The sequence below is a fragment of the Volvox carteri genome, assembly GCF_000143455.1.
Source record: "Volvox carteri f. nagariensis unplaced genomic scaffold VOLCAscaffold_20, whole genome shotgun sequence".
NCBI classification, from domain to species: Eukaryota; Viridiplantae; Chlorophyta; class Chlorophyceae; order Chlamydomonadales; family Volvocaceae; genus Volvox; species Volvox carteri.
Genome location: NW_003307563.1, coordinates 1411843 through 1435026, shown reverse-complemented (window position 1 = coordinate 1435026; position 23184 = coordinate 1411843). Strand labels below are relative to the sequence as shown.

The window sequence follows — 23184 nt, the reverse complement described above, 5'->3', positions numbered from 1 at the left end:
GGCACCAGGAGGGCAGGATGCATACATCCTTTCGCTCACATAACTCTGCAGTCTGGAGAGTTTAGGTCCCTCGGAATGTGTTAAACTCTGTGCTTGGGCATAAAACAGAGGCTTTCAGGCTGAATTAAGGCTACCTCTGCTATGTATGTACGATAGACTCCATCCATGCCCCACTATACCTGTAACGAGCATGAGCCGTTACACCATCTCGCTTTCCTATCCGCCTCGGGGTTCGCCTTGGGATCTGCCTTGGTATTCACCTCGGTAGTCACAACGAATCTGTGCGCTTTGTCGTACTTCCGTCAGTTAGCGGACGTTAAGACGGCTCACAACCCATCAATCGGGGTCTTTCGGTCCCACCGCATTAGCTACACTACCTACCTGCTTTCCACCTCGGGAAGCAGCGGGTTTGCTTCTGTTCAGAAGAAGAGACTTTGGGGATGACTTCATCGTGTTTGCTTACAGAGCTCCAAAACAACCGAAAGGCAGGCCAATCCTGCCATCGCGGCTGCACGTGCGTCGTGCGGTTTCACGATCGGGTGAGGCCAAACGAAATGATGCCGCCAGCAACGAAGCAGCCCATGGGTTGTGTGGGGATGGGAGGATGAGGATGAGGATGGGGATGGAAATGCTAGCTAGCTAGCTAGGCGCACACGGCCTGCCTACATTCCCTCAGCTCAGATTATTAAAAGAACTCCTGCATTTATCCCCCCCCCCCCCGCGCCCCAAAACCCAACAGTCTATTCAGGCCCACAGCCACTAACGAGCCTACTGCATTCACTCTCTACTGCAAATGTCTGTTTAGCATCCAATCGTACATCCAGCAGTCATGCAAAAGCAGTTCTAAGAAATGAAATATGGTTCAAACATGTGTGCATCTGGCATCGGTAATATGGTGTGAACTGCGTCCGGGAGCTAGCTAGATTGACTTGCGAGTGCTACACAGGGGAAGAGGACAGGATGTTCAGCCAGAGGTTCGGCCTGAACGATGCGAGGGGTCCGTACTATCTACAGTACTGTAACCCTTGTACTGCAGAAGTACTATTGTACCGTACTGTTCAGTTGGTACTGAGACAGTGTAGGAAAATTTTAAGTTGCCACGGCGATGTCCATGCATCTCATCTGAGCCTTGAAAGATCAGCGAAAAAGCCGTACAACCTTTTCAAGACGGTCCAACTTCTACCAAAGCAATACACGGAATGCCGAATAGCACGAACATATCTTGAAGGTTTGACGTCGACATGGGCGCTAGTTGGAGTCAATCAGGCTCTTGGCAGGAAGCAGTCACGAAGGTCCGTTGTTGATGCATGAGCTTGACTGTTTCCTGACTTTATACTCGAAAGGAGCCAGGACTGTATTATTTCAACATTAGACTGTGTGATTTAGCCTGCGATAATGCGTCACAATTAGCAAACGAGGTTAACAGTTCAAATTTCGGACAGGATGAGGTCCGAGATGCGGTTCGGGGATTTGAGGCATGGCAGAAGGCGCAGGAGGACTTGAAGGGATCCTTGTCAGTCCAGGTAAGTACTTCCAGTCCCTTTTTTTCCCGCGCTCGGGCCAAAGCTCCGAAAACACTCACTTATCTGGAGCTCGCTCTTCCAGCTCCCCTGTCTCCGTGTTCAGCTGCGTAAGGGCATGGGCGCGATGGGCAACGGATTAACCATCGCGAAAGCATAACATAACAGGCGTGCAGGAATCCATCAGAGTCACTCTGCCTTCCTCTTACGTGTTGCAGCCGTGATGACTTCCATCTATCCTGCTGCCCTCCTGCGGTACACCCCCCCTCTCCCCCAACCCCCGCAGCGCTCTGCCCCCTCTACGGGCCCACTACTGGACCGCGTCGGCGGTCCCGATGCCGTTAAGAGGATGGTAGAGATCTTTTGCCGCAAGCTGTATGATGATGAACAGGTGGGCCCAAAGCACTGCCTTTTGGGCGACCATACCTCATGAATACGGCAGCCAAACGGAACAATGTTTTTCATGTGCGCGGTGTGGAGATGGGTCTCGTGCGATTCTGCAGGTTTGCTTGGGATTTGAGTCCGTTGCGAAGGTTTCGCGATTTGGGACGGCGGATGTGTTGGCTGCTGGCATAGCGTCAGCATAGTCAGGACTTTTAACGGAAATGTGTCGCTCCTGCACACAAACACATAGATACATACATACGTACGTACGCACATACAGTCTCCACAATGGCCTCCGGGCCCCCCCCGGGGTTTGGGGGCCAGGGTTGTCGGGACCCGCCTCCTCGTACGTCCTCTCCTGCCCATTGCCGTTCATCCACCCGGATCTCCTCCTCCTTATCTCCCCGCCCTGCCCCACCCTACACTCTTCCCCCCTCCATCCTTCCCTGTCAACACCAGCTGTCTGTCTACCTGGAGCGCACCGATATGACGTCACTGAGAGCAAAGCAGGTAAGAGGGCAGGGGGAGGTGGGGGGAAGGATGAGGATGGGGAAGGGGGCCAAAATAAACCCTTGATCCCTAAGGGTCAGCGAGCGCTGTGTTCGCCCGCTGTGCGTGTATGTATGTATGCATGTATGTACGGTATGCAAGTTGAAGTTATGCATTTCCAGATACACACGCACACCAACCCACGTCCTCTCCACAACGCCATCCGTACGCCCCCCTTCCCTCCCCCCTTGCGTCTTTATCCGTACGCCCTCCCTGGGCCCCGCCTGGGCCGCCAGTCCACCTTCCTGACCTGGTTGCTCGGACCCCGGGACAGACCCAACCCCAGCGCCCACGTGCGGACCGCCCACCTGCGGCTGATCAAGCAGCGGGGCTTCGGCACCGAGCACTTCGAATTGGGACTGACACATTTCGAGGCGGCGCTGCGGGAATACGGACTGAGCGAAGTGCGTGTGTCTGTCTGTCTGTATGTGTGTGCATATGTATGTATGTATGTACAAGTGGTTAAACTTGTGAACCGCAAACCCTAAGAAAGGGTTGAAGGGGAGGGAGGGCGCGGAGTCCGCGGAATATGTGGCTGAGGGGCATATACCCCTACCGGGGGGTATAGGGCGGATGGGAGCAGACGGCAGTTTGAAGAGGATTGAGGGGACGGGAGGCGTGTGTGTGTGTGTGTTTTGAAGTGGACGGAACGTCTTCTTAGTATGCGCACTTCGCATCAGAGATTAGTTGACGGGGATGGGACCACTGAGTGATCTGAACAGCCCTCATACCGGAGGTGGGGGATATTTCCACCGGGGGCAGGTGGGGGGGGGGGGAAGACGAACCACACACGAGTGAAGCTGCTGCCAGGGCAAGAGTGTATCAAACGTAGAGCTGACCGAAAGGCGTCCGTGGAGACCGCGACCTCGGGGCAGGGGGGGAACCTATCACACCACCGCGATCCTTCCTGGCTCGCCAACCGACAGCAACCGACAGCAACAGACAACAACCGACAGATTACATCTATTTATCCACCACTGCTTCACACGGCCAATCTGCACCAGTCCCCACACTCTTTACTAAAGGGGTATACAGCGGTTGTACATTGTCGTATACGTGTTGTGTATCCTTGCCGTACAGGCGCTGGTGAAGGAGGTTATGGTGAAGATCCGGCCGTACAAGGTGGGCGAGGGAGGGAACCTATCACAGCAGCTCGGGAAACCGCCGCTGCGGGGCCCTGGGCTGTGTGTGTGTTTGTGTGTGTGGGGGGGGGGCGGGGGGAGGGGATGCAATCGTGAGAGGAGAGGGAGTAAACCATAATTACTTTAGAAACAAAAAGGCAGGCTGTGTTTATATGCTCTAATGCGCTAAAACAGGGGAGCAGTAGAGAGGAGGGGCGCGAAAGGCAACAGCGGGATGGTGAGGGAGAGCAAACGTAACGAAGTTCCCCCCAGCGGGAGGGGGGAGGGGGGAGATTGTCGGTGGAGATAATGTCCTGTTAGGCGTGCCCTGATGGCCTGGCCTGGCCTGTAAGAAGGAAACCCAAACACATAGCTACCATCACCACACATCTTGGAGCGCAGCTCGGGATATGCGGCGCGCGTTACCTTCGATGATGAGGTGGAGGGGAGGCGACCCCGTGGGTTTGTTCGCAGGACCTGACATTCACCCCCCTTGCACGAGATGCCGAGGACCAGCGGCGCTGGGAGCTGCTTGAGAAACTCAAGCGCCCACACACAGTAGCGGCGGTGGTGGCGGCGGGGGCGGCGCCGCAGGAGGCGTTACTGCCGCCAAGAGCTCATCCAGCTCCGCCGACTTCATCATCACCGCTGCCGCCGCCGCCACCATCGCAACAACAGCAGCAGCAGCAACAACAACAACAACAACGATTATCGCCGGCGCGATCACCGCCGGCGCCTCATCATCCTCATCAGCGGCGGAAGCAGGGACAGCCTCCGCTGCAGCTGCTTGTACCTCCGCCACCGACACAACAGCCGCCATCGCCACCGCCGTACGACGTCTTTCCTCAAGAGGCCAAAATAACCGATACTAGAGGAGAAGATGAAGGAGAGGGGGAGGGGGATGTAGCTGTACAGTCCAGCCATCCGCAAACTCCCTCCACCAACCCGGCTACAGCTTCAGTCGCCACCGCCGCCACCAGCCCCGTCTCCACAATCGCATCGGTTCCACTGCATTACGCGGCGTCTGACAGCGGTACTGACGGCGGCGCCGCCAGTTCTTCCGCCGCCAGCACCGCTGCCGCCGCCGCCGCCGTCACTGCCGCATTCCGGCAACCTCTCCCTGCGTCGTGGAGCTCTTGGGAAATCGCCGCCAGCTCCGCCGCCGGGCCGCACGTCTCCGGGAGTGTTGGCGCTGGCGGCGACAGCCGTACTGCTGGGACAGCATTCCATCTTGGAGGCAATGGCGGCGGCGGTGGCGGGGACGGAGGTCCCGGCAGGCCTCAACGTCCCTTCACAGGCGCACGGCTCTCACATCCCCCTACCAGCGGCTCTGAGATGCCGGCGGCAGTGCCCGCGGAGGCCGCTAGGTTAGCACCGCTGACGGTGCTGCCGCCGCCGCCATCACCGCCCCCGCTGCGGCTCCTGTCGTCGGGGCCGACGCCGTCGCCGCCGGGCGGCGGCAGCGGCGACCACTCCGTCTCCAAAGACGCCACCGACGCCCCAACGCCGCACGCATCGATGTCTTGGCCTGCACTGCCGCCGCTGCCGTTGGCGCTACCGCCGCCGCCGCCGCTGGCACCTTTGGCGCTACCGCCGCCGTCCTCTCGGTCATCCACCACACCCGCCGCCGCCTCCGGCAACGCCACTCCTTCTCGTCGGTCCTTAGGCTATGAGGGAAGCGGNGGCAGGTAGGGAGGGATACANGATGGNGTGTTTTTGGATCACTTTCCCGAGTGGGGCCCCCTCCTCTCCAACACCGTACCACGACTTTCCGGAGTGGGGTCGTGTCCTGTACGTACGTCCAAGCGAGGTACGACACAGGATGTCAGGATGTAGAGAAGTGGTGTATCTGCACAGCGGGTGGAGGGTGTTTCAAGGGGGGGCCTTTATTCGTCTGCTCTGAGAGGGAAACCGCTGGTGGGGAGGGCGGGTGGGGGGTAGGTGGGGAGGCGGAGGAGCGGGGTGGGAGTGGGTGGGGGCGGATTGGAGCACAGAGGGTGATGAGGTCGGAAGGCAGGGGGGCCGGAGGGCAGTGCCAAATAGAGATACCGCCTTGTTGTACCTTGTTGTACGTTCCCGACTATCGCCGTCATGTAGGTTGGCACGTAGCCTACCCAGCTACCTAGCTCGCTGGCTACCTAGCTCGCTGGCTAGGTAGCTCGCTGGCTAGATAGCTCGCTCCGAATGTGCAAGCCAGGCTAAGGGCAGAGTAAGGGCCGTAGCATGTCATGCACGCACTTTACCTCCCCCCCGCATCCAGCCTCTAGCCGACAGTCCTTGGTGGCGGTGCTGGAGGAGGGTGCCGCCCGGAGGTGCCTGTGGTGCCTACAGTGCTGGGTATGCAGGTGTGCACATTTGTTTGTATGTCTGCATGTATGTTGGGTAGGTAGGTGAGTGAATGGGGGCGACCTACCCTAAGATTGTCTCTCGGGGGGAGAGGCGGAGCAGTTTGTACACACACTGTATCTATCTGCAGCTGGCGGCGTGTCCTTACGGCCGCTGATGTATTGGTACTGCTGATGTCTCGTACACCGCGTATCGTCATGATGATGATGATGCCCACGTACATCTCGGTACAAACCCCTACTTCGGTGCTAGCATAGCTAGCGGGCAACGTGAGACGCGGTGGTGGTGCTATGGAAAGGTACCCCGATTAGGTTGGTAGAGCAGCCGCAGCAGAACCCAGTTCGGGGTCTCCTCGCGCCGATACGGTCCCAGGTTAATGGCTGGGCGACGTCGTCTTCCGATGACCGTAATCCTAGCAGGAATCACCCAGATGGTGACCTCGGCCATTGATAGCCGCAAGCCGACGGTTTGATGACAACAGAATCAGACAGTCCTGTAAAAACATAAGGTGAATCGTTTTCAGCTGGTTATGTACAGCACGTGGTCTGGAGGACCAAAGAGTTCGAAGCAGTCCGCATCAGCAGATCGATTGCAAAACGATCATTTTTTTGGAATGAATGTGCGTGTGTGTGAAGGGGGTTTTAGCAGCAGTAGTATTGTGGCAGGAAACGTTATTACAGTCCAAGTAGTCTAAACCGATGTGGTGTCAATGTGCTGTATATGGTGAATGTATATGGCTACCTAATTCATCGTCGTCGAGTTTATTACTTGGTTCCCTTATGGGCACACCAGCAAAAAGGCTGCGGAACTGACTATCTGTGTGTGCAGGGGGAGAGAGAGGGGGGTGGAGAGGGGCCCCTTGGATTCGTTGCATCAGTCAGTGCCCCTTTTGGCTGCAGGCATGCCTGCATTCGCAGGAGCAGAATTTCAACCATTTAAGTAAATAATTTTTTTGAATGGGTACCCAGGTCGCCAATATCTTATAAGCTCGATGCTGGCGGTAGCTGGCCACGTGGGTCAGGAAGCGTTGCATGCATCCATGCACCGTTGTACGGCTGGCCGCTGCTAACGCTGCTGTTGCTTCTGGTATGAAGTGCGCGCGGTTGTGTGTTCTGCAGGAGACCGATGTGCGCCGCACAGCCTGCAGGGTGCCCGCTTATCGGAATGAGTGCGTGAAATGGCACCACACGGCAGGCATTGTGTATGTACGATGAGTCTGATAACCACCTACTTAACCCACCTACGGAGGCGTGACCCGCACGGGTTTGGATGCGAATGGATTTGTAAGCCTGATGCGTGTGATCCACCCATCACCCCCACACGGCACCCTCATATCCTTCTCATCTGCGCACCCACGTGTGCCGACCCTCGTAAAGCAAGTGGCTTTTCGGGTTTAGCACCCACCACCACCACCACCACCACCACACAATCACCACCACCACCATGACCAGCAGTCGGCACACCAAATGGAATCTCCCGCCTCGGATCAACGGCGGCACCAATGACACAATCCTCCGCTGCTGCTGGCCGGCTTGCAGGTCGAATCACTGTTTGAACCGGATTCTTCACCGTCATTGACACAATTGACATGATGTCGCATCCATCCGAAACCTCTGAGGTCTGACACGGGTTTCCTTCGAACGACCCAATATGCCCGCACATCCATTGCATCACACGCAACATGCAGAGCATTATGCACAGCCTCCCTCCCTCAATCTCCCGAACAACATGACCCCGCAGCAATCTTTAACGGCCTGTCGAGTCTACTGCCTCGTGCATGGCTGCTGCCGCTGTTTCCTCTGAAGGACCTAAAAGCCCCAACAGCCATTTTGAGAACGGCTCCTCCCAAGTTTCCGCCTGCTCGGCCACTGCCGCTGCTCCGGAACGAGACCTGCACACGCACGCGGTTAGCACGCAGTTCTTTCACTCCCACGTTTCCACCCTATGAGCTGTGACTGCTTCCGCTGGACGTCCTCCGTGTATAGTACAGTAGCCGATTCATAAGTTTCAGTGCTTCTACTTCTACTGGTATAATTATGGCTGGGCGCGCCTTCCGTTCTTTTCTTTTCCTCTCCTCCACCCTAAGGGGGCCCGCCCTCTCTCCACACTGTCGTAGCAAAATGATGGAGCTGGTTCCACCGTTGGCCGCGGGTTAAGAGTTAAGAGTTCGTTAGTCCAGGTTGGTTAGGTTCCCGCAGACCATGACCACCACCACCACCACCACCACACCCTTCTATGGCTGCAGCGAGCGGTCTACTCCTTACCTCAGGTTACTCAAATTTTGTCAACGTAGCAGAAGGCGTCGTACGCGGCAATCTCCCGGCGATGATCCTCGCCATAAAGGCCATACGGCTGCGCAATCGACGCCAAAAAGTCCCCAAACTTTGCATGTGCGTGCCTCTGCGCCACTTCAAAGTGCAGAAAGGCCTTATGCTCAATTTGCTTCTTCCTCTGCAGCACGTGCACCGGCGGCGGCTCGTACCACGGCACGCTGAACGACACCTCCTCCTTTTTCTCCTCCTCCTCTTCCGAATCCAAACAAATTAAATCCGTTTCCTCCTTCTCCTCCGTCGTCGTCACTGACTTCAACGAATCCGCTTTCGTCGCGTCGGCCTTTGCGGCCGCCGCTGCCGCAGCCGCTGCTGCTGCCGCCGCCCGCATCTCCAGCTCATGCGGCGGCGCCACGTTCATCAGCCTTCCTGGTTGTGGCTCGTAGGGTCTAGGTCGGTAGTCCGGTCTTGGCTCCATCTCCCACCACGGCTGCAGCTCCCAGTTCAGACCCAGATCCTCCAGCCCCAGCGCCAGCATGTCGTTCACCTCCAGACTGGCCGTCACCAGCTTACTGCGGGGTTGGGGGGGTTGGGGGGTGGGGGGAGTGGGGTTTTGGAATTATGTGCAAGAAGCAAAAGTTGGGGAGGTGTGTTAGGATGGAGGGTACTACTCGAATATGCCACTTGCTTTTGCCTTGAATACGCTCTCCCATTGGCGGTGGCGGTTGTGGAGGAGGGAAGATAAGGGGAAGGCAACGCAGCGTGCGAGAGAGGAAGACATGGACGATGGAAAGCAAGGGCGATACCCAGAATGTCTCTATTGAGAAAGGGAGAGAGAGAGGGGGGAGAGAGACGGAGTAGGTCATCTCCCTCCCCCTGCTCGGAATCCCCCCTATAGATAGATTCCCCCACCCCACCCCAATCCCACCGCATATTTCAAACCCCCACTCCACTCCACACCCAGACACGTCCTCCACTCCTACCGCTGCCGCTCCTCCTCCCGCGCTCTCGCCGCCGCCTCCGCCGCCGCACGCCGCCGCGTCACCGGGTCCAGCGTGTGCCCCTCACCCATGCTGCGCCAGTCGGTGGTGTACGACAACGGACCGCCGGAGACCTCGATGAAGTCGTTCAGTACGGGGATAGCGGAGCCGCCGGAGGCGGTGATGCTCTGTGGCGGGAGGGGAGGGGAGGGGGGAAAGATGAACCACAAACGAATGAAGCTGCTGCCAGGGCAAAAGTGTGTACCTACAGACGTAGAACTGGCCAAAAGGGAGGGGGGAGGGGGGAGAGAGAGAGACTCTCGGAGGGGGTCACCCCTGTGGTGAGGATGTGGGGGGGGTGTAGGATTAACAAGTCCTGGAACAACTGGAACAAAAAACATTCACCTCACCTCATTGGGCCGAAATGAAAACGAATGGGGAAATACATCTCACAACATCATGGGGGCGCGGGGCGGATGGGAGTGTAGTGGGGGCTGCCCTGGGGGTGGGGTGGGGGTGACGCGCACCTGCTTGTTGCCGCCACCACCGCCGCCACCACCACCGCCGCCGCCGCCGCCAGCATTATGCGAAGCGCTGGGACTAAGCAAGGAGCCGCTGAACATTTGCGCCACTGTCCGTACACCTTGCCGTACGCCGTTAACCCTCTCCATCTGCCCCGCCGCCGCCGCTGCCGCCGCCTCGCCATCGCCGGCAGAGTAGTAGTACGCCGTGTCATCTTCATCGCCGCCGCTGTCCCCAGCGGAACCGCCGCCGCCGCTGCCGCCGCCACCAAACGCTGTGTCGCCGCTCATGATGCCGCCGAGAGCCGGAATAGTTTCCGCCACAGTACGGAATGTCGTATCGCGTCCGTGATGCTCGTCCTTATGGTCAGTATCGACCATGACATCCAAGACCTGCCGCAAGCTACGGGACTGCATTCCGTACAGTTCCTCCGCCACCGCCGCCACGGTCATTGCCGTACTAGCGACGGCGGCCATGGCTGTGGGTCCGCCTGCTGGTGAACTCGGCATCCCGTCGCTCATGCCGCCGCTCATGCCGCCGTCGGTGCCCGCCGTGATCGTCCTGGCCACTGCAGTGCTTATTACGCCGCCGGCGCCGCCGCCGCCGCCGGCCGCCGTCACCGTTTGGACACCCGTGCCGCCGTGCCGCGAGGGCTCCGGGGAGAAGGTCGCGGAGATGAAGCCCGAGGGGACCCGCGACAGGGGCGTCTGGACCGCCGAGGCAGTCGGGGAGAGGGGTGCGCCGACCCGGGGGGGCAACGCCGTCTGGGAGGTCCGTACCTGTGGCCTGTTGGTGGGAGGCGGGGGGAAAGACGAACCACAAACGAGTGAAGCTGCTGCCAGGGCAAGAGTGTACCAGACGTAGAACTGGCTGTTGGCGGGACGGGGCCGGGGAGGGGAGGGGAGGACTGGACAGAGTGAGAAAGGGGTTATAAGTATATACACGACAGGATACATAAAATACATGCAAATGCTCACTCACCGAGGCGCATCATCTAGTTGGTAGTTGTTGTTGCGGGGCCCGGCTGCGCCGTCACCAGCGCCGCCGCTGGGGTTGCTCGTCCAGAAGAACAAAAACGCGGATTGTACGGCAGCCCACCGGCCCTGCTTGTCCTCCTCACCGTGGAGCAAGATGGGCCACACCTGCGAGTCCACCACCACCACAACCACCACGAGGGTTCGGTCCCCGTCGTTCTGCACTCCAACAGTAGCCCTGGCCTCCCCCCCCGGGTCGGCGGGCGGCCAAATGAACACGCACACGCCATACACACACACAGACGCACACACACTTGCTGTGTGGACGTGTGTGACTAGGGCTCTAGCCCAGGCAGGCATCGTCGTCGGATCGCAAAAAAACATTCGCCTTGGTTCTTATTTTACTATTTTACTCTTACTTTATAATGCGCTGATAGGCTCTGTTTCTTTGTACGAAAATCCTCAATATAAAAACTCATTTTATAAACCCTAGAAAGGACGACGACGCAGTATGAGAACGCAACGGTGTGGCTTCGTGTGAGGGGTATGAATCCGTCCGTGCTCGCCCAAAGGGAAGGGGCTCCGGCAGCGCAGTACAATGCAGTACAATGCAGCGTAACGCAGCACAACACAACATAAACAGCGCTCGCCATCGCCACAATCGCAGTGAGCAAGCATTGCAGTACAGCGCTCATTCCACGACAGCTAGCTCTCTTTATTACGGCAACGGCAACGGCATCACCTGGTACGGGGGACGAGCAAAGGCCTGGTCAAACGATACCAGCAGCCGCCCCGGCAGGTCGCTGATCGCTCCGCCCGCCACGTCGCCGCCGGCAACGCCAGCTGCAGCTGACCGTGCCGCTGTACCTGCACCGCCAGGCTGTAGCAGTGACGTCACGACGCGTTCAAAGAGGCCCGGACCGCCGCCATCCCTACCCCCGCCGCTACCGCCGCCTCCACGGCCGAAAGCGGGCAGTAGACTGGCGAAGAAGCCGCCGCTAGATGGGGCCTTATGGAAAGGTATGGCGGCAGACGCGTACGCTGCCACCGAGGCGCCGGACGAGGGACCGGCGCCGGCGCCTCCGCCAGCTGCGTCGCCGCCTGGTTCATGGTACGGCCGAGAACGTACGTCGTCGTCGTCATCCGAGGACAGCTCCAGCGGCAACGGAGCTGCCTCCGCCGGCAGGCCCGGGAACCTGGCGCCGCCGCCAGCAACAACTCCGCTGCCGCCACCGCTGCCGCTGCCGCCGGACGTCACAGACGGGGCTCCGCCGTCGCCGTCAGCTCCGCCGCCACCCAGCGCCGCCGCCGCCGCCTCCACCGTCGCCATTGCCGTCCAATCCGCTGACGCCCTGGCAAGCTCAACCCTCGATTGGGATCGCCGCCGCAGCGCCGCCGCCGCCGCTACTGCCGCCGACGGCGTCGGCGTCGCCGGCTCCCCTGCCGGGCCTGATAACCGCTCGCTCGGGCACCATGACACCGGCAACCTCGGCGTCCCCCCCGCCGCCGCCGCCGCCACCGCCTCCGCTTCCCCCATCCACAATTGCGCTCGCGACTGCGACCGCGATTGCACCCGTGACCGAGGCCGCGACGGCGGCGGCGACGGAGACCGCGGCGGCGGCGGCGGTGGCCGCAACGTGGTTTCGGAGTGAAGATACTGGTCTGTGTCCAGCTGCCAGAGGTGCGGCTGGTTGGGCTGTGGCACGAAGTTGCCCAGGAAGAGGTTTATGGCGTCTTGTTTCTCGGCGTCCATGTACGTGTTCGAGTATAACCGCCTGTGTTGCCACAACATCATTACAACATCATCATTACAACATCATCACGACAGGTTGGGGTTGGTTCTGGGATTGGGATCTTTTTCCCTGGGGGGGCCCGGAAAGACGGACTGCGGGAGTGTTACATCACGACCCATATCCAGAAAAGAACCGAGCGGTGGAAGCAGATCACGTGATATGGCCCCCCCCCACGTGATGTACACCGGGGGTTCCACCGGGGGGTGCAGCAGCACGGAGGGAACGCGCAGGTGTGTGTGTGTGTGTGTGGCGAAATGGGGCCAACGGGTCACAGGGCTCACAGCGCGTATGGAGTAAGAAACAAAACAAAATAATGGCGCTCCGGGAGGGGGGAGGGAGGGAGGGAGGGAGGGGGGGTGCTCTTAACACGGCAGCCACCTCCCAACACGAAGAACCTGGGTCTCATCCATGACCCCTACCTTACCTTACCTCCCTCCCTCCCTCCTTTCACCCATCCATCCATCCATCCATCCATCCATACATACATACTCACATACATACGTACATACATACATACATACATACGTACATACATACATACATACTCACATACATACGTACATACATACATACATACATACGTACATACATACATACATACTCACATACATACGTACGTACATACATACTCACTTAATGGACGTCACCAAGTCCTTGGACTGTGTCGCTGCCTCCCACTCGCCCTTCTTCCGCTGGAAGAATATGGTATGCGCCTCGCTGCCGCCGTACTGCAAGCTCAGCACGTGACCCATCGCCTCGTACAGCGCCATCAGCACGAAGGCCGCTGAGCTATCCGCGTCAATGTCCCGCACGTCGTGGAGCCCCAGCTTGTACAGCTGGCGACCGAATGCCACGAGACCGAACGCAAACTGCGCCACGTTGGTGCGATCCAAACAGTCGATGCAGTTCGTACGGAGCACGCCGGACTGCCATTGTACGGCGCTCAGGCCGCCAGCGCTGCCGGCGGAGCCGGACGCGCCGCCGCCGCTTTGGTTGTAGTAGTTGTATGCACGGGCGCGGATGCCGCCGCTATGGGAGAAATCCAGGGAGGGACGGCAGGAAGGGGAGGTGAGGCCTCCGCCGCCTCCGCCGCCGCCGCCACCAGCGGAAGCGGAAGCGGCGGCGGCAACAGCGGCGGCGAGGTGCGCGCTGTTGCCTATGTCGCCGGCCGCGCGGCGGAGCAGCCCGAAAGACGTACGGCCACTGGACCTGCCGCCACCGCCGCCACCGCCGCCGACGGCCACCGGCGATGCCAGGCCACTGGCTGCGGCCGGCGCCGCCGCCATGGCGCTGGACAATCGTACGGACCGAGCGTGGACGCGCGCCGGCGCACTGGGATTGTGTACGAACAGTCCCGTCATGTCGAGGCCTAGCCGGGTAATGGCGGCCATTTCGCTGAGGAGGTTGGATCCGCTCAGCTTGGCATGCTTGGCGAAGTCCCAGGGGCTGGGGTTCTTGAAGCCGAGTGGAGGTAGAGCCAGTGGAGTGGAGTGGAGTAGAGTGAACGCAGTGGGGGAAAACACACACCAACACACACACACACGCGCCGCACCGCGCCGCGCCGCGCCGCGCCGGAGGGGACCCAAATAACGTGTGGGGGAGGGGGGGGACCCGGGCAAGGAGAAGAGGCGGAGAGGAAGTTGCGAGGGTGGCTTACGGATGGACATACGGACATACGGAAGAGAATGGAGGAGGGACAGGAGGGGACATGCGCGCGCATACACCGCGGGAGAGTGTGTGTGGGGGGGTAACATGGCGGTCTAAGATAAAGGAGCGACAACAACAACAAGAACAAGAACAGCAGCAGTAGCAATTCGGCAAGAACAAGATTATCAGAGCAATTGTTTTGCGTTGGCCGTGAAAGGCGTGAAAGCCCGGACGGCACGGAGCGGGGCATCGAGGGGGGCTCTTCGATACACATGTTCAAGCTCACACAGCTCTTTTTTCAACACGAACACACACACACACCCGCTTACAGGCTTAACAAACACCCGCGTGGACGCCGCGCCGAACATCCTTACGTCCTAACCCTCAACGTTTGCATCCCCCCCAAAAACGCAGAGCGGCATACACACATACCTACCAGCACACACGCACATACATACATACATACATACATGCCTACATACATACATACGCACATGTAGACAATGTGTGGTCGGCTGCGGCCCCTCTGCGCATTCAGCTGCGCAATGGCCGCCGCCAGCTCCCGCCTCAACAGCACCTCCCGGGGCCGCCTCTCCTTGCTCTTCAGCAGGTTCAGCACCACCGCAGGGGCCCCGTAGCGCGACTCCAGGTCGGAGAAGTGCGCCTCAGTCACCTGATGACGGCGACGACGACGGCGACGATGATGATGCGATGATGATGCGATGATGCGATGGTGATCAAGAGGCATGTGCACAGGCGCAAAGGAAGGGTGGTGGGAAAGGGCAGGGGGCGAGGGGGAAGGGGGAGAAAGAAGTAGGACGCAGGAAGCACCACCACCACCACCATTACCATCACCACCACCAACGGATTAAGGGGTGAGGGGGTGTGTGTGGAGGGGGTGGAGCCAGGAGGGAGAGAGGGAGGGAAGGTAGTGGGGGTGACGAAGGGGGTGAAGATGGCAGTGGTGCTGCTGCTGCTGATAAGTCACAGGGCCCAACGGACACTGAGGCCCAGGGGGAGGCGGGGTTCACTCTCACGTCCCCCCTCCCACCGTTGCTAGGGATCTCAAGGACAAAGAGGTATGGTAACGTACTGCCGTACCGTCGTACCTCGTACAGCGGGTCGTACTGCTGGAGGATGATTTCGGGTTTGGGGCTCAGGGCCGTCAGCTGCTGCGACCAGAACAACGGCACCGACCCGCGAACCTGAAGTCGATGCGAGGGGGGGAGTGACGGGGGAGTGAGGGGGAGTGGGGGGGAGTGAGGGGGACACTGCTGCTGCTGATGATAATTACGATGCAAAAAGCAAAGAGCGGAACGCGGGGTGGGGGTTGCGGCGTGTGGTACGTGCATGCATGTACTACATTCCTGCACAGACACGCTCTCAACCCCCTCCTCTTACCCCCCTCCCTATTTCCCCCCTCTCACACTCGGGCCCTCTCCCCCGCTGCCTCCCCCTGCACCTTGCCTGGCACTTGCCTTTCTCCTCCTCTTCCCCATCCCCTTTCCCCCATCTTCTTCAACCTTCCCCTTCACCGCCTGCACCGGCCTGCACGGCACACAGTCTCATCACTTTCCTTTGCAACCACCCCCAGAAACCCCCCCTCCTCCTTACGCACACACAGACGCACACACAGACGCACACACACACACCTGTACGACGCTGGACAGCAGCGGTGTTCGTGTACGGTAGTCCACCCCCGCATCCACCACCTGCTCCGTCTCCACCTCGTTAGCCACCTTGCCCGCGTCGTTGAGTCCACGCTTGCGGAACCGGGTGCCGGCGAAGTGCCGGGAGCGCCGGGCTATCAGAGTCAACGTAAGCGGCCTGCCGTATACTGATTGGGGGGAGAGGCGGGAGGTGGGGGAAAAAGGCGAGGGAACCACGAGCGAGGGAGGTGGGGAGGGATGGGAGAGAGGGGAGGGGAGGGGAGGGGAAGACGAACCACGAACGAGTGAAGCTGATGCCGAGGAAAGAGGGAGGGGAGGAAGGTAGGTGGTCGCAGAAGTGAGTGCGCGGGTAAGTGGGCGGTGCCGCAGAGCAAAACAACACACTCGCTGACTGTTCAGAGGTGCAAGACACAGCTGTGCGTCTGTCTGTATGTATGTGCGTCGGTGTCGGTGTCGGTGGCGGTGACTGTTTACTACCTACGCCACACTCTCTCCCCCCCCCTCCCGACTCACTAGACAGTCGTCGCTGCTCCCAGAATCCGTGGATCAGCGGAACGGTCCAGCGGAGGCTGCCGCCCAGCGCCCGCCGCAAGGCTGACGTCAGATAGGCGTTCCATGTGAACATGCTGTCGTACACGGAAGAGGCGGAGGACGACACTGCAGCTGCCGGCCCGGCGCCGCCGCCGCTGCCGCCGCCGCCGCCAAAGGCTCCAGCCTGGATTGCGTCAGGTGTTGGTGTTTATGTTTATGTGGTGGCTAAGGTCCGGGTGGCGAGGGACAAACACCGACAGGCTACCCCCCTAGTTAGTTAGGCGTTTTAAAACCCCCAAACCCTGAATACCACTTCCTTCTTGGGCATCGAGATTAAACTTAGTGTGCGTGTACGACAACTTCCTCCTCTCAAGATCCCGGTGCTCCCGGTTTCACCCCCCCTCTGGCTCACAGAGTATACTCGCTAACACACATACATACATACACACGCACATACATACATACATACATACATACATACACACGCACATACATACACACACATACACACACATACACACGCACATACATACACACACATACACACGCACATACATACACACATACACACGCACATACATACACATACACACGCACATACACACGCACATACATACATACACACCTGCTGCTGCGCCATCCTGCAGTTCCTCTGGACCGTGTGCGCCAGGTTGTAGGTGTACGAGAAGTAAAAATGCTTGGTGAGGTCCATTCCCATGAGCAGCTTCACGTAGCTGCAGGGGGAGGGCGGCCACACCGCCGGGTGGGGGGGGGGGAGGGGGATCAACGAACAGGAACAAACAAATCGCGATGCGCCCAAAGAAGGGGCCCAAGGGGGTTGGGAAGGAGGGAGAGCGGAGAGGTTGTTACGAGTCACGGAGAGAGGGTAGGTAGGCAGGTAGGGGGGATCATAGCGCGTGAAAGCGCGCACGTGCACCGCGCACACCCCTCCCCTTCCCTCCCCTCCCCGCCAATATGCATACAGACACGCCTCTGCTTTCCCCCCGCGGCTATTTCCTTCCCCCTCCCTCTCCCTTTTCCCCTTTCCCCCCTCTCATCCCCAGCACCCACCGCTTCTCTGCTGCTCCGCTCATCTGCCCCGCCGCCCCGCCTCCCCCTCCCCCGCCGGCCCCTCCCCCTCCCGCTCCGCCCCCTCCCGCCGCTGCGCCCTGGTAGCCCGGGTGCAGCGGCACCAGGGCAGTGGCCGCCACCGTGTAGACCTTGTGCCCCCCACACAGGCTGCCCACGTGGGCCTTACGTGTCACCAGGAGCAGGTAGTACGTCTCAGTAAAGCGGAAGCAGCCGATGATGCCGCAACACTGGAGGGGGAAGGCGGGAATTATGGGGGGGGATGTAAGGGGGTTAAGGGGGTAGGGATGGGGGTAGAGGGAGGGGGGGAGATTATCTGCAACACGGTGGGGGGTTGGGGTTGGGGTTTGGGGGGATGGTTTGGAGGGATGGGTTTTGGGTGATTTGGGTTTGGAGAAATAGGAGGGAGAGATTGCTAGAGGCGGTTTTGGATGTGGGTCGCGTTCCTCCCAACCCAGGGCTCCGTACGGGGCTAGTACGTCATTTCCTTTCATTGAAATCAACAAAACAATAACAACAACAAAAGAAAACTCAGAATGACACAGACTTACGTCGGCAACCTGGAGACGTCTAGACGACCGCGTTCTTTTGCCTCCAGGTCCCCGATGCCCAAGACTACAAAATTGCCGTAATTGCCGTACCAAAAAAACCATAAGCCGCATACATTTCATCCCGTATCACCCACGCATGCATTGTACGTAAATGTGCACTATCCTTCAGGCGGGAGAGTGGGAAGGGAGGGGGTTACATCTCGTAGAAATGGCACGGTCACGGTCACGGTCACCGTCACGTCACTCACGTGTGTGACGAGCTGTAGTCCGCCCAAGTGGGCGTTAGCCATGTGGATCTGGGACAGCATGGCGCGGATCTCGTCCAAACTGTAACTGCCAACCACCTCGGCAACATCGAGTTGCGTGGGTTCCTGTTTGCTGATCTGCGAGTGCGGGGGGGGGATATTCGGGTTTTATTCCGCCTATTGGGGTATGTGTGTGTGTTTGTGTGTTTGTATTGGGGGGGAAGAACGGAAACGGCGGGGGGGGGGGGAAATGCGGACGGCTGTATTGTAGGGAAGGGGGGAACGTTGAGCGTGCGTCGGTGTGTGTGTGTGTGTGTGGAGGGGGCCCCGCGGGAGAGGGGCCGGGTTCCCTTTTTCCGTGGAGATTTTTGAGAACCTAGACTGGTAAACTCTCTGGACCCCCGTTCCCCTTTTTCGTGTGTTACTGAAGAGGACTATGAACATTTGAGTGCGGGGGGTGAGGAGAAGATGATTCATTACGTGATTGGGGGGTTCCCGCCCGTGCTGAAACCCACACGCACCAAACTCCCTGGTCACATAAGCAGGGTCCCCGCGGACCTAGGCCCTTGGGTCGCGCGCCAGAAAGAGGAGGGATGCCTTTTTTTGCGCGCAAAGAGATGCAGGCTGCGGAAGGGTTGGCCGGTCCTAGCAGCATGGGAGATTTTTGTCGCGAGGCGGCTTTGCTGCGCCGCAGCCGCGAACACGATCACAGGACATTGCTTCCAACGCCCCGTATTTGCGAATATTCCTTCTGAGTAGGCTGGTGGGCTTTCCTACTAACTCATCTACCGTGCTGGCACCTGCCGATCGGCGCCCTCCTCGCACAGCCTTTGAGCTTAGACCGCAAATTTCATCCTCGCTTCAGTCATAACCCACTGCTACGGATGCCCACCTTAAGAAGGGCAGCTGCTCCCCGCAGCTTGCAGTAACCAACGATGTAGAGCCGAGCCTTTGTCTGGTAGATGGAGAGCCTTTGGAATGGTATATCCTGGGCATCCATTTCACAGGCTTACGTGGACCGGGAAGTCCACGGCTAACCCTACTCACCGGAGTACATACATTACAGGGTTTTGGAAAAACATAGCTATGAACAGTGATATGCACGAAACAGACATCCTTCAATATAGCAAACAAGGGCTTCTGATTGTAGCAAAGCAAACACGAACAAATTACGTACAACAGCGGTCCCGGAGCCAAGTTTATGCTCCTAGTTTCATGCTTGCCTTGAGGCACTGTTGTTCCAGTTATTTGGCACACGTGCACATTGTATTAAAATGCAGGCCCTTCGTCGCTCCGCCAATGCTGTTTTGCCGGGCCTCCGCCGCATGGGCACGGCTACGGATGCTTCCGCCAATGCAGACAAGTACTGGGCTGCATTCTTTCCTAAGCCTCAGCTGACGGCCGAGCAAGTTAAGAAAAATGTTAGCAAGGAAATGGTTGGCTTCATGCTCCTGGGTAAGAGCTGTCAAGGCGCTCAGTTATATCACGGTTCTGCAGCTAATGGATTCTGGATAACTTATGGGCTTCAAACTTACAGCGGAACCGCTTCTGTCTCTACACGACGTTTCCGTCAGCAACGTGATTGCTTTGGCCCCCTGCTTCACAGGGCCGGTGGGAGCCGCTTTTATGCTCTACGACTTCTTTGTTGGTCTTGAGGAGGAGCACCACGTTACCATTCCACCGTAAGGACTTGATGTGACTTTGTACCGGCAGCCCGTCCGAAATGCGCTGCGAGGATTTTCCTTGCTATTCAGGCACTCTCCTCTGGGTGGATGGAAGTTTATCTGCAAGTGCTGGCCTGTCATGCGGTTGCTGACCTCGTTCCGGGATTGCAAGTTTCTCACTAGCGTTCAGTTCATAGGACTTAGTGACGTTTTGCTGGTTGCAACATGCGGTGTTGTTAAACGCCTTCAACTTTTGCCTCCATTCTTAATACGACTCCTCGCAGGTATCCATGGATGCGCATCCGGCGCGCGCCTGGCATGCCTTGGGGTGAGGACGGCCTCTTTGAGAATCACCCGCGCGTTGCCAAGGTCTGGCCCCCAGAGGAGGGGGAGGCGGAGAAGGGTCACCATTAAACTGCTACACAGGGCCCTTGCTGAGCTAGAGGAACCCTGCGAGGCAGGGCTAAATAGCAGCATGAAGGGTGGCACGGGACTGTTATTTCAGACGTGAACGGCTTACCAACCTGACCGGTGGCGTGACGAGCTTAGACAAAAGGATTGTGCCTCGCTTTAGAGGTGATGAGGGCTAAAGCTGTAGACATGCTTGTAGTAGCGTTGCGATGGGGGGTGGGCTAATGGGTTTGTGCTTGACAACAAGGCTAAGAGCCTTGCCCTGTGTGTCTCGATGTACGACGCGTTGACAGCAAAGCATGCGATGGGATGATGGGGGTGATGGGCAGAATGTGTATCATGAGTCGGGAAGCGGCTGCCCTGTGACGGCACTGCTTCAGGTTCCGCCGGGTTTTTAACGAGCGTGTGGAAGTGTGTGTATGTGCGCGTGTGAATCATTAGGCAGGCCGTCTTTGTATGAAAGTAAATTCGGTACCTCCTTAAGCTCCGCCTCCTTAAGCTCCGCAGCATATGCCCCGCTGATTCGGGCCGTTCAGCCAGGTTTAACAAGGCTGGGTCCTGCACAGGCCCGCCGGCCATCGGCCGCCTATGCACCACAGGCCGGCTGCACTCAGCATCTTGTTAACAATATACACCAGCAAAAGCGTCCAGATACGCTCCACATCCAGCCGCCCAATTAGCCCGTCAGGCTTTACAACAAAGTACGTGCGTACGGGAGATTGGCGCACAGATGAGTACGGGAGGGCTCCGTTGCAGAGGGGGTACGTATACAGAGAAGGTTAAACAGCGGTGCAATTCCGCTGGACCGGCTGGAATGGCTGCAGCCGAATGGCAACCCACTTGCTTTTGCAACATATGAGATCAAACGGTACAAGAACTATTACAACACTGAGATCAAGTAGTTCAACAACTGTGACAACAATTAACAGCGTCCCGGTTGGCGTGAGTGAGGGAGTGAGGCGCGCGCGGAGGAACAGACGGACGTAGAGCCGCGCGCCCCCCTCCTGCGCTGTGTTTCGGCCCCCGGTCAGGGCCCTGCGCGGTGCTCTCGGTCCTTTCTCGGGGCGAGAGCCGCCCACAGTGTAACACACCATCGACTATTACAACATGTGGGAGATCAAACAGTACAACAAAACTGTTACAACATACAGAGGGCCCAGTCAGCATGAAGAGGCTTCCCGACGCGAGGACAAGGTCCTGGCGCGTTAATTAAAAAACGCTGCTGCTGCTGCTGCTGCACAAAGGTTGGGTTATCTTGCTGTATCGTCTGCTTGCCAAGCACATGCACGTTGTATACAGCACATGAACGACCTGGCCGACGCTTACACGGACCTCACACACAGCTGCATTGCGTGGACCAGCTTGGGCAGGGTATCATGGATCTCGGGGAAGAGAAGGTTCCAGCTACAGCGACCTGGCATGGTGTAGTAGCTGGCCGCTGAAAAGGCCTCTCGAGATGCTGGTGGTGGTCGCGCTTCGCGCGTATTTGTAGAGCCATACTGTGTACCAGCTACTACACATGGTGCTTATAGGCGATTTGGCAGCCCTTGAGCCCTCGGCTCGTACTAGGGTGGTTTGCAGGTACGGGGAACGCACCCACGACCATGTAACAACAACAACAACACATGGCGAAGGAATGTAATGTCCTATTGTTAAGGCTAGGTAGCGTACTGTGCAGCTGCAGGTTATAAGGGGGCGAAGGCGCAAGATATTGTCCGAGCCCAGAGCGCTAAGTGGTCCTCTATCTGGCTCGTGTATGGGCTGGCTCGTTACACCTCGCTGAGGTGTAGCAAGCACGCACGCCGCACGCACGCACGCACATACTCAATATATAGGAGTACCACGAATACGTGTATGATATGCACAGCGCCCTCACACACGCCTCTGATCTCCGCTGCTTTCGTTTCAATAAGCACCTTCGATTTTTTTTTTTTTTGTGTGTGTGTGTGTGTGTGTGTGTGTGTGTGTGTGTGTGTGTGTTACATGGTTGGGGGTGCGTGACCCCATACCTGTAAAACTACCCATACGAGCCGAAGGCCCAAGGGCAATACTACAACGCCTAAAAGCCACGAAGGAAAGGAAAACACCGCACATCAGCCCAGACTAGCGTCCAAAGGGGGTAATTGAGTTTCGGTGAGCCCACATACGTTCCAACATCCTCGCCAGACGTGCTGGTTCCCATTTCATGGCCTCCAGCATGCTCTGTTGATGATCGAATCCCTCTTCAGCACGAATATCATCATAGGCTGGGCATTCCAATAAACACGTGTTTTTCATCCTCGATTCGGCTATTAGTACCACAACAGCGGCAAAACCGCTGCCCCCTGGGGACTTGCCCCTACTTGCCCCTTCGTGCTCTTTTTGCCTCCAAAGCCCAGCAACATAAACGAAACTGCATTAGCTTACTTTGTGCTAAACGAGGAATGAAAACCTTAGCATGTGTTGGCCACATGACGGCTGCGGCTCCCGAAAAGGGCAGCCCCATCCAGTGCTTATACTTCGCCACTTGCACACCTTCGATTTTCACCTGTGATCTGCCTCCAAAGGGCTATCTAAAGCTAGCAGTATTCAACATCGCGTAGTTCCCGATCAGCCTTGCACATTTGCTTGCATTATGCAACTTCTTCACGCAACCGCGTGCATCCACTTCGCATCGGCGTTTATCTAGGCTGCACGCGCACGCCAGAGGGTTGCAAAAACGGTCTAATCCCCCAATCCCGGGGGGTGGTAGTGGTCAGCCATCCCCCCATCCTGGCTGGGGTGACCGACTCCCATCTCCCATCTTAGGGGCCCGGTGCTAATCCCATCCTTTGAGACAGGTTTCCCATCCTGCCAGCCTGGGTCCCATCCCCAATCCTATGGCCAGGGTTTCCAATCCCATCCTGCAGCTGTGTTCCCCCAATCCTCATCCTGCCAG

General features: G+C 58.3%; 4 protein-coding genes across 4 annotated transcripts; 2 read left to right on the top strand and 2 right to left on the bottom strand.

Annotated features, from left to right (window-relative positions):
• Positions 1–1241: 1241 nt before the first annotated feature.
• VOLCADRAFT_91319 (uncharacterized protein) lies at positions 1242–3713 on the top strand (the record flags this gene model as incomplete). Its single annotated transcript, XM_002950834.1, has 6 exons — positions 1242–1292; positions 1344–1523; positions 1807–1911; positions 2364–2414; positions 2690–2857; positions 3534–3713. The coding sequence occupies 6 exons, from the start codon at positions 1242–1244 to the stop codon at positions 3711–3713; spliced, it is 735 nt and encodes a 244-aa protein (XP_002950880.1).
• A 402-nt stretch (positions 3714–4115) lies between these two features.
• On the bottom strand, positions 4116–7221 carry VOLCADRAFT_104883 (uncharacterized protein; the record flags this gene model as incomplete). Its single annotated transcript, XM_002950735.1, has 5 exons — positions 6223–7221; positions 5374–5423; positions 4897–5241; positions 4616–4804; positions 4116–4442 (listed from the first exon to the last, which is right to left on the bottom strand). Exons 1-5 carry the CDS (start codon positions 6365–6367, stop codon positions 4116–4118), a joined length of 1056 nt encoding a protein of 351 aa, XP_002950781.1. The 5' UTR covers positions 6368–7221.
• Positions 7222–8194: 973 nt separating this feature from the next.
• VOLCADRAFT_104882 (uncharacterized protein) lies at positions 8195–19192 on the bottom strand (the record flags this gene model as incomplete). The annotated part of the gene is made up of 19 exons (XM_002950734.1): positions 8195–8762; positions 9174–9358; positions 9581–9618; positions 9814–10399; positions 10472–10562; positions 10674–10834; positions 11409–11546; positions 11603–11767; positions 12240–12441; positions 13093–13488; positions 13669–13913; positions 14684–14779; positions 15216–15311; positions 15759–15943; positions 16290–16491; positions 16933–17041; positions 17379–17626; positions 18196–18330; positions 19085–19192. 19 exons carry the CDS (start codon positions 19190–19192, stop codon positions 8195–8197), a joined length of 3954 nt encoding a protein of 1317 aa, XP_002950780.1.
• A 242-nt stretch (positions 19193–19434) lies between these two features.
• VOLCADRAFT_104881 (uncharacterized protein) lies at positions 19435–20906 on the top strand. Its single transcript, XM_002950833.1, has 3 exons — positions 19435–19647; positions 19799–19874; positions 20141–20906. The coding sequence occupies exons 1-3, from the start codon at positions 19467–19469 to the stop codon at positions 20268–20270; spliced, it is 387 nt and encodes a 128-aa protein (XP_002950879.1). The 5' UTR covers positions 19435–19466; the 3' UTR covers positions 20271–20906.
• The last annotated feature ends 2278 nt before the right edge of the window (positions 20907–23184 follow it).

What these genes read in the sequence shown, in the direction of transcription:
- VOLCADRAFT_104881 (XM_002950833.1), top strand. Translation starts at nt 19,467, where the DNA reads ATGCAGGCCCTTCGTCGCTCCGCCAATGCTGTTTTGCCGGGCCTCCGC. An exon ending in GGTTGGCTTCATGCTCCTGG is followed by an intron (nt 19,648 to 19,798) that starts GTAAGAGCTGTC and finishes CCTGCTTCACAG; the next exon opens with GGCCGGTGGGAGCCGCTTTT. An exon ending in CACCACGTTACCATTCCACC is followed by an intron (nt 19,875 to 20,140) that starts GTAAGGACTTGA and finishes GACTCCTCGCAG; the next exon opens with GTATCCATGGATGCGCATCC.